A 10,186-nucleotide genomic window follows, 5' to 3' on the forward strand; every position below is an offset into this window, starting at 1 on the left:
TTCACAAAATTCTTGTTTCAAATGGTTTTTAAGTTCATATATACTTACAAAGTTACAATAATAATTGATTTAAATAATGTTAAAATGAATAAGGGATTGTGAGAGGTCTTAACTTAGGCCGTTTTAAGCAAGACCTCAGGGGTGTCTAAGGCCATGTTCAGTCATAAGCGTGGGAACCGGGCCTCCGGTTTTGGTGATCAAATTTACATGTTTTAACAATGAAATTCAATCCAAACCTTGAAATATGATACAATGGTGCATTCATATTGGGCCTCCTTATTTCGTTTAGCGAAGGCCTCCATTTGTTTTAAGATGCCCCTACAAGACCTATCGTAAAAATCTACATCAATTCTTGTTTAAGACCGTCTCAACTAAGGACGTGAGAGTTTTTAGTTAAGACGATCTCAAGTAAGACTAATTGAGTAAGTAATTATGTGATTAATAAGTCTACATCCATTCTTGTTTAAGGCCGTCTTAACTAAGGACGTGAGAGTTTTTAGTTAAGAAGGTTTTAAGCAAGACTAATTGGGTAAGTAATGTGATTAGCGATATATGGTTGGTATCAAAAATTTATATGATTATATGATTCATATGAAACCAAGTTATTAATCTTATTGTTGAATGAAAAAGCTATTCATCATTGCAATAAAGTTAAATCGAAGGTAAATAAATAATTGTAAGGTATGAAAAGGTATAAATTGTTCGTAATTTTTCAATATAATTGGGATGGAGAGAGTAGAATACTAGAATATTGTCATACCTCATTGGCGAAATCAACAACCCTAGCTTCAACCTTATGAACATCCTTCAACTCTTTCTGAAAACCCGCCTTCAACGAAAACCGTTGATCCAACCACAACCCATTAACAAAAGATATCTTCGGCCCATCTTTATCGATGTCACGGGAACTCTTAAGAACAGCACGTAATTTACGTGCCACTTTGTTCAATTCCTTGACGTCCCTGTGTCCAAGCAGCGTAAGTAACTGCTCTAACGTCGAATTCTCGACTGCTAGGGCTAGGATGCTAAGAAGGGCGTCAATTGATACCGGCGAGCAAACTACGCTCTTGCTCTTCGATAAATGTTGTTGAATTACGTGTGTAGCGACTTGTAAAGAAAACTTTGTTGTGATAAACTCTTTTTCTACGTCGTCGAGGTCGTCTTCTACGTCGTCGGACTCTTCTACGTCGTCGAGCTCGTCTTCTACGTCGTCGTCGGCGACTTGCTTGGCAATAACTTCGGTTTTTGCCCTTTTTGGTTTGCTATCCATGTTGAATTTCTTGAACTTGAACTAATTGAAATTTTTGATAGCTAGGGTTTTTATGGAGTAGTATATATAGAGACTAGACCTGTTAAGCGGGCCGGGCGGGTCGGGTCCCGGGTCGGGTCAGAATACGGGTCGGGCCAAATACAGATCGGGTTAGAATACGGGTCAAGAAATAATTTCTAATGACTTTTTTAATTTAAAAAAGTAAAACATATTTAAAACTATTATTTTAATCATATTCAACATCTACATTAATTATATTGACATAATTATTAAAATAAAGTTTTAAATAATTATTTTATTATTAAATATTATAAAAGTTATACTCCCTCTTATTCTATATATTCTTCCATATTTCCTAAAACGGATTATTCAGGTTTTCTTCCCCTTTTTTATTTTGGAAACTTTTGCTCTTATTTTATTCATTTCTCTCTCCTATCACCAAACCCCACCAAACACTTTTACTCATATTTTATTACTTTTCTTAATTCCCGTGACCATAAACAGGGGGAAAAATACATAGAATTGGAGGGAGTATAAAATTGACTTTTTAGTTGAATTTGCAATTTTAAGTAATAAAAAAAATAATTTTTTAACTATATTTTCAAATATAATATATAAATATTAATATTTTTAATAAAATTCATGATTTTCCCTTGATCCAACGGATCGACCCGTTCGGGTTGGGTCTCGATCCTAAAATAATGGGTCATTTTGGGTTCGGGTTAAACGGGTCGGGTTTTCGGGTCGGGTCGAGTTTTGACAGGTCTAAATTAGAGACTTCTATAGTTTGTTTTTTTTTTGAAGTAAACCAAAACGGTTTAACATATATTAATTAAATCCTGTTCCGCAGCAATCACAAAAGATAAAGGCAAAACATCCAACCAAAATCTCCTACCTATGAACCATGGCGAAGCATGAGCTACTAAGTGAGCTAGCTTATTATTCGCTCTACGAGTATAATTAAAAATAACAGAATCAAAAGACGGAATTAAACTTAGAATTTCTTTGTAAATGAGAAAAATATCGCTACGGCCCATCTTTCCTCCCTGTAGATCAGCAATCACATTAAGACAATCGCTCTCGACGATAACATTCTGCATCCCTACACGCTGAGCCTCCTTCAATCCAAGTAGAACAGCCTCCGCCTCAGCCATTTGCACGGACCAAACACTCTCATCCTGAACTGACACTGCCCAGGCCACCCGTCCATCACCATCCCTACAAACTGCTCCCAAGCCTACGCCCATACCCTCCTTGACGCCTGCATCGACATTAATCTTCCAAGCACCACCACTCGGCCTAGTCCAGCATCCCTCCTCCAAAGATACATCCCGCCTCCATTGCTCCTCAGAACTATCCTCCGACAAGCATTTCATTTCCCAAACCATATCCGTCACCCTCCTTACAATTCGCTCGCCCCTCCACACCCCATTGTCAAATAACAATTTATTTCTCTGTTCCCACAGCACCCAACACGAAGTCATAAAAAGAATCCGTTCCTCCATCCCCATATCACGCAGTTCTTGCTCTACCCACTCCCTTATGCTCAAGCTTCTATGACTCCTAAAAACCGCCAGCCCCACCGTCTCCCAGACCTCGTCATTCCATCCACAATCCCGAACCATATGGATACAAGACTCCTCATCACCATGACACTTTGGACAAGAACAGTCGAAGTCCCGGACCCGGGCCGCAATATTGCTTTTAACTGGTAACGCATCACAACACAGCTGCCACATGAATACTTTAATTCTTGGTAATACCGGTGTGCTCCAAATCGTCTTCCAAAGCCAACCCCCCAACGAAGCATCAGACTGCTCCCCATCATCACCGCCCTCCGTATTTAACAAACGATATCCCTCCCGAACCGAGTACTCCCCGTCACGCGTTCCATCCCAGCACCAACTGTCCTCCTGGGCTAACGCACTCAGCCTTATACTCATAATCCTCTCCGCTTCAAAAGGTAAAAACATAGCCTCGATCTTATTCCTATCCCACCTCGCCTCCCCTTCGACCATCAACTCATCAACCTTCATCTCTAAATCGAAAGCACCCCGCGGTGAGATCACACACCTAGAAGACGTTCCAGGTATCCACGGGTCCAGCCACACCCTCGTTCCTTTCCCGTCACCCACCCGCCTCCGAACACCCAATCCCATCACATGCTTTGCATCACAGATACTCCTCCAAGTATAACTAGAATTATTTCCTACTTCAGCATCCATAAAAGAACAACTCGGAAAATACTTACCCTTCAGTACTCGGACCATCAAACTTTCCTCATTGCAAGTCAAACGCCAGGCTTGCTTAGCTAAAAGAGCTAAATTAAACTTACCAAAATCTCGAAAACCCATTCCCCCCTTAGCCTTTTCGCGACACATTGACTCCCACGCCACCCATGATATCTTCCTTCTCCCATTCTCCGAACCCCACCAAAATCTCGAGACAATAGAACGAAGCTCATCACAAAAATTGGCTGGTAACTTAAAAACACTCATCGCATAAGTAGGAATAGATTGGGCAACCGCCTTTATCAAAGTCTCCCTACCCGCTCGGCTAAATAACTTACCACGCCAACCCTGCATCTTACTATTCAACTTATCACGGATAACTTTATTAAGAACTTGTTTTGAGTGACCGATAACCGTTGGTAATCCTAGATACTTCTATAGTTTGTTAAGTCATGTAGATTTTGTAGAATACTAGATTTTGTGCCCGTGCGTTGCACGGTTTACGAAATTGCTACACCTCTATTTGCTATGGATTTTTTATTACCATTTTATATAGGATTCACAATTGCGAAATAATTGTGTTATTTCGCTTCCGGGTTCAATAATAAAAGTTACATGGAAGACATAGTCAAGAATACCATTTACTCTAAAATAAATTCTCATAGCTTAAGACGGTCAAATACATACAAAATTATCCCACTTATTGCCTAGGGAATGTCAAAAGTTTTGTCATTATTAGCATCCTGTGGTAGTATTTGACCCGTCTTAAATTTAAGATGGATAGTATCCGTCTTAAGCAAAATTCTGTTATTCTAATGTCTTACTTTTTAGTCTTTTAGTCGAAGTTATGGAAGATGTATGTTTTTTTTTTCAATGAGCACTAAAATATGATGACCCTAAAACGTACTAATTTAGGTGTAAAGTTTTAGTTAACTTAGATGGTTGTCATGAATAAGTGCTATTCATTTCTAAATTACAAAAAATTAGTACTAAGAATATGACCATCGTTAATACAAAAGATCCTTATCTATATTAAATAATTCATATGCGTGTGGGGGTAAGAAGTCCCCTTTGAGTCAGATAATGCGATACATGCATGTACTTCGTATATCTTACTATTACTATCTTCTAATCTGCTTCATGTACTCCCATCTTAATTAAATATGATCTTCTTTAACAACATGGTCGGAACTAAAATGAGACTTTAAGCAAAGACTTAAATAAGACCATATATGTATATAATGAACGTTTTGATATTGTGTGTCTTACACTCTTATCTTTTAGTTTTAAGCTAATAACTTCTTGTGTTCATATAACGGTATTATGAAAGACCATTGATTCGTGGATAGACATGGCAAAAGTGACTTAAGTCGAATGACCCGATCTTGTCCCCTTCTTTGTAAATTTCATGATCTAGAACAAAGTAGCGTGCAAATTTAATAAGCTAGACCAGTTATTTAAGGTGTTATTTCTTCCCGCCGATTTTAGTCAGCTTTGCTCTTTTGGAGGTTTCAAGCAGGAAGTAGGCACTGTTTTTCGTGCTCTTTTGGGCTGGGATTTATCTCATGCTAGACGCCGGCCTTAGTCCTTTTGTTTCGGGGGAATTGCTTAGTCCAGATTACGCTCTTTCTCAGCCTTTGGTCGAAGTCTCAGCATGTTTCATAGAAATTAAAAGAAAAGTAAGCTTCTTACCAAAGTCCGTTTCATACCAAAAATTCTCATATCAAAAATAAATCCCTCTTTTTAATTTATCTAACTACCCTAATATCTTACTACGTATTATAGTACATATTTTGTAATCATGCGTCGAGTCGTGTTTGATAGTGTAAAAATATGTAATTTGTAAAGCAAATTATTGATTTACAGTGTAGTGTGTGCATACTGCGTACAAATTGGGTTTATTTACCAAACTATATGATCTATGAAAAATTAAAAGACAACAATTGTTAAAGTTGGACGGTAAGAGTGTAAGACATGACTACTTTGGAAAAAAAACACATTCAATTATAAAGTTTTAAGCAATAAAATTAGAAAACATGGAAATAAGTAATTTCTTAAAGAAAGTTAATTAATTGGTAGTATATTAGAAGAGAAAAAATCTGTAAATTTTGAACAATATACAGACTTGTTAGATGATTTACATACCGTAAAGATAATGAAATCCTAAAATAAAATAAGTCTTACTTTAATTAAAATATGTGAACATATTGATCAATCATATCACGCCGTATGCATGCTTATAGAGATAATCATGGTAAATATTAGTTTCACGAAGCCGAGTGATTTTATACACCTGAAATAAGAATGAAAACAATTAGTGATGATTCATGTGCAAAATTTTTTACAAAAGCAATCAAAATAAAAAGGAAAACGCATAATAGAAAAAAAAAATAGTATTAAATATAGAAGTAAGGGGAGGAAAGTCGTACACATGATATTGCCTTTTATATGCATGTTTAAGGGTGAGAGTTTATATACAAACTAGTTTTATGCCCGTGCAACTTGCACGGGTATGTTGTTTGGGTTATTGATTAAGGAGGGATGTTATTTAATAGTTGTATTAATAATTGTAGTTATTTAAAATGATTGTATATATAGGAGAGTATAAAGTTTAGCAATAATATAGTTGTATCTATTGAAAGAACCTAAATTATGGCAATAAAAAAAGTACAATAATAATTCCTCGAAAAATTTAAAGCATAACAAAAGAAGACAAATTAGAAAGGAAGAAACAACAATAAACTATTATAGTGTAAAATCATAAGTATGTTCTACTATAACTTCTCGAATACTTCTTTATAAACAACGTTATTTGTTCTATTGGAGTTGCGTTTTTCACTGTCGCAAATCAGAATCTTCAGTCCCTTTTTGCTTGTGACTCTTGAAATAGCCACATAGAGCTGACCATGCGTAAACACCGGCCTTGGAAGATAAAGACCAACATGTGCTAGGGATTGCCCTTGGCTCTTATTAATTGTCATTGCATAGCACACCGCCACGGGGAATTGTCTTTCACCATCGTCATGGGAACTTACTTTGGAATCGGATGGGAAAGTGTAATACGGGCAATATGAACTTTATCGCCCTTATGACTACCCGATATAATCTGTTGTTGCTCGAATCACACGTGAACCTAAGTCTGTCACGATCAGTCGAGTTCCGTTGCACAATCCGCGAGATTGGTCAATGTTCCGAAGAAGCATAACTATAGCGCCTACCTTCAGCTTTAATTCATGATTTGGAAGGCCAGAACACTTAATAGAGTTAAGAAATTCTGTGGAATACAGATCACGCACCCCAATATTGGTTTCATCTTTACTAACCTCGTCCGAAATGAAGTAAATTTTCTCTGTTTCGGGTATTCGAGATAATATGTAGTCATTAACCAACTCGACGATCTCATGTGTAGGTGCAAGGATGGCCTCTCCGAAGATACTCGGGATTCGATAGTTGATTGTCGAGGGATGGGTAAATGGCGTCTACAATCGAAGCGATAGGATCTCCAGTGTGCTTAATCAAAATGTCATTCTAAGAACGCTAACTCAACTTCCCCATCATTCGGATCTCCACTTCCCCGTCTCCAACTTTCAATATCCATTTCGAAAACTCCTTTATCTCAAAGCAACATCGGAAAATGAATCTCCGCCTCGAAGGCGCATGTTTTTCGTCAATTTCAACACCTTATATGATTTAATAAATATGAACATAATAAGGTCATATAAATTAAAGTAAATTTTTAACCGTTACTTAAAAAATTGTGTATTCAAAACATGCATTTTTTTTCGTACCTTGCAAGAAGACCACAAATTTGAAGCACAAAGTGACGCATGCACGATTTCCGATCTGCTGCCTTTAGGGATAACGGGAAGTATTTGTCGAAAATCACCTCCAAATACGACCACCTTACCACCAAAGGATTGATTAACATCTCCATCGTTTGAAAAACGCATGACATCTCTTAAACTCGTCAAGCGCCTCGAAAGCATATCGTGCGTCATTGGTGCTTCGTCCCATATAATAAGCTTTGTCCTAATTAAGAGTTCAGTTAAATCACTTCTGGTTTAATTCGGGACACGTAGAATTTTCAATCGCATTGAGTGGGATGCTAAGTCTCGAATGAGTCATTCCACGGGAAGTAAGGTAGATGCAATCCCATTTGGATGCTACGGAAGCACAATCTGTCCTCGACTTCTCAATGCCGCACATAAGGTTCTCCAAATAAACGTTTTACCTGTCCCTCCATATCCATATAGAAAGAAAACACCACCACGATTATTACGGACTGCGTCCATTATCTCATTGTAAATGACCTTTTGCTCATCGAGTCGGGGAAGATAAAAGGTGCTCATGTTCTTCCCGTAAAGCGACTCTGTCATAAGATAGCTCGTCGGCAACTAACGTGTTTACCGGATGAGGTGTAGATGATTCGGGAAAAGGCATGTCTTCAAATCTACGTAAACTACTACCGTTGCGTTGAAGACATGCTTCAATATCTAGCAATGCATAATTCTTAAGTTCATCCTCTGTTAATCGCAACGCTGTGACATTAATAGGGAAACAACAATTTAAATGTATATTAAGCAGTTATTAGACGACAATAGTTAAGTAAAAGTAGAGTTGCATACTATAGAAATTTGGAATTTTTGTTTTGTTTTAAAAAAAAATAGATCGGTAAACAACAAATGCTCGTTTAACAACTAACCTTGATTTTGAAGGACATTACGTTGTCGATATAGGATATCATCTGAAAGATGCTTCCAAGTTTTTTCCACACTTTACTTGGCATCGCTATAGCAGAAGACATTAATAAAGTGACGAAGAGGTATCTTAAGTAAGCCCCGGAACCCCAACGACTTGCTTCCTCTATGGCATCAATGTACTCCTTATCATCTCCAAGCAAGCCACGCGCATAACATGCAGCTCTGAAAGTAGGATGCAAAGTATCATCAAACCACCTTAAATCCTCATAAGATTTAGGACCCTTGACAAAGTTTAACAGGGTTCTCATATAATATAGTTCACCACAATTGGGGGAAACATTATGCATTCTTCCAATAGCAAAACCATTCTTTCTAGGATGCCAAGCACGTTCTTCTTTTTTCCACACGAATTTTGTCGGGAATTGGCTATATAATAGTTGTTGTGCCTCCTCGCTAGATTTATTACAATCCATCCAAGCCAAGAACTTTGTCATACCGATTGTGGGATTGTCGATGACCGCATCAATAGGGTCTTCGTCGTTAAAAACAACGCTTTGCTCATCAGGAAGGTGAAAGCGCAATCTTTCAACCGGAGGAGTCCTATAATGGATTTCAAAGCCGAAGATTCTCCACACAGCTTCGCTTGCTGAGATATAACGACAATCATGGAACCTGTATCTCATCTATTTGGTCGGGATTCTCGCTCGTTTCTACGCCGATAGGAAGACCGCATTGTGGCTCGATCAGGGCCCTTATTTATGTACTTGAACAAATACTTGATTGACCGAGCTTGATTACACCACTCGACATTTATGTGCGCACGGTATTTCAACAATAATTGCGCGTTATAGGGAACTACCCACTCATTGCCAAGTACCCGTCCACTCTTCTTCACAGTAAATCCCTCCTCCCTCCTCTTATATACAGGATATCCATCATCGTCAATCGTTGTGCTTTCGATGCACCTCTTTGGAAAGTTTCTTGAGCACTTAGAATCAACCATACACGGGCATGTAGGGAAGTCTTTGCCGCATGGACCGTGTATCATATGATCCTTCACAACAAAGATATAACAATGGGTTTTCATCGGGATCGGGTATCTCAAAGACTAATAATTTTATCTACATTTGCGGCCTCCGGAATTTGTCATCACGATGAAGAAATATTAGAATATGAGCATGTGGCAACCCACGTTTCTGAAATTCAATAGTGTACGTGCCTGAAAGTTTAGCCAAAACAAAATGAGTTTTTTTAATTTGTACGACATTAGAAAAAAGTATGACTGCTAGTACTCGAAAGATTTGTGTAACCTCACCTCCTATGACACGTCCAAATATTTGACGGTCTTTCAAGTCTTTCATTAATTCCGTGAGTTTGATCTTGAAAACACGACTAAGAATATCAGGTCGATCCTCCGGCCTCAAACCTCTTTTAGAGACAAATCTCATTATTTCTGGCCATTTTGGATTACATGTAAATGTAATGAACAAATCTGGATACCCGTACCACTTGCAAATGGCCATAGTATCTTGGAAATTACCTATAGTGTACCCATCTGATTGCAAAACCGACGAAGACATGAAAATACGACTCGAGAGGATGGTTCGGTTTCTCCACGATCGACCGCATTCGCAAGATTTCTATACGTTTCAAGACGAAGCAATGGTTGATTATGTCGAAGAAATGACAACCTCTGCGACTCAACCATCATATAACCATCAACAATAAATTGTTGAAGTAATTTAGCAGCTAACAAAAGAATTGGAGATTGAAGGAACGACGATCTATCCTGGAGATAAAATGCAAGCCACTCTCTCATTGTTACTTGAATACGTGGATTTTTTTTCTTACTTTTGTTGAGAGAAGCTTCACTATGTAGGATGCCCGGCCTCCAACCGTCTTCGCCATGCGGAAATAACAAAGGATATTGTAGCGCTAAATATAAAGGGTGCAGCTCGGATATACGCTGCAGTTCACCACTTTCC

General features: G+C 38.1%; 2 protein-coding genes across 2 annotated transcripts; both read right to left on the reverse strand.

The window, feature by feature from the left end:
- Nucleotides 1-760: 760 nt before the first annotated feature.
- LOC141637919 (serpin-ZX-like) lies at nucleotides 761-1,270 on the reverse strand (the record flags this gene model as incomplete). Its single annotated transcript, XM_074447337.1, has 1 exon — nucleotides 761-1,270. A coding segment is annotated over exon 1 (510 nt), but the record flags the coding sequence as incomplete, so codon positions are not given.
- Nucleotides 1,271-6,593: 5,323 nt separating this feature from the next.
- On the reverse strand, nucleotides 6,594-8,884 carry LOC141637940 (uncharacterized). The gene is made up of 3 exons (XM_074447359.1): nucleotides 8,281-8,884; nucleotides 7,909-8,039; nucleotides 6,594-6,980 (listed from the first exon to the last, which is right to left on the reverse strand). The coding sequence occupies exons 1-3, from the start codon at nucleotides 8,882-8,884 to the stop codon at nucleotides 6,594-6,596; spliced, it is 1,122 nt and encodes a 373-aa protein (XP_074303460.1).
- Nucleotides 8,885-10,186: the final 1,302 nt, after the last annotated feature.

The sequence above is a fragment of the Silene latifolia genome, unplaced genomic scaffold, assembly GCF_048544455.1.
Source record: "Silene latifolia isolate original U9 population unplaced genomic scaffold, ASM4854445v1 scaffold_158, whole genome shotgun sequence".
Classification (NCBI taxonomy): domain Eukaryota; kingdom Viridiplantae; phylum Streptophyta; class Magnoliopsida; order Caryophyllales; family Caryophyllaceae; genus Silene; species Silene latifolia.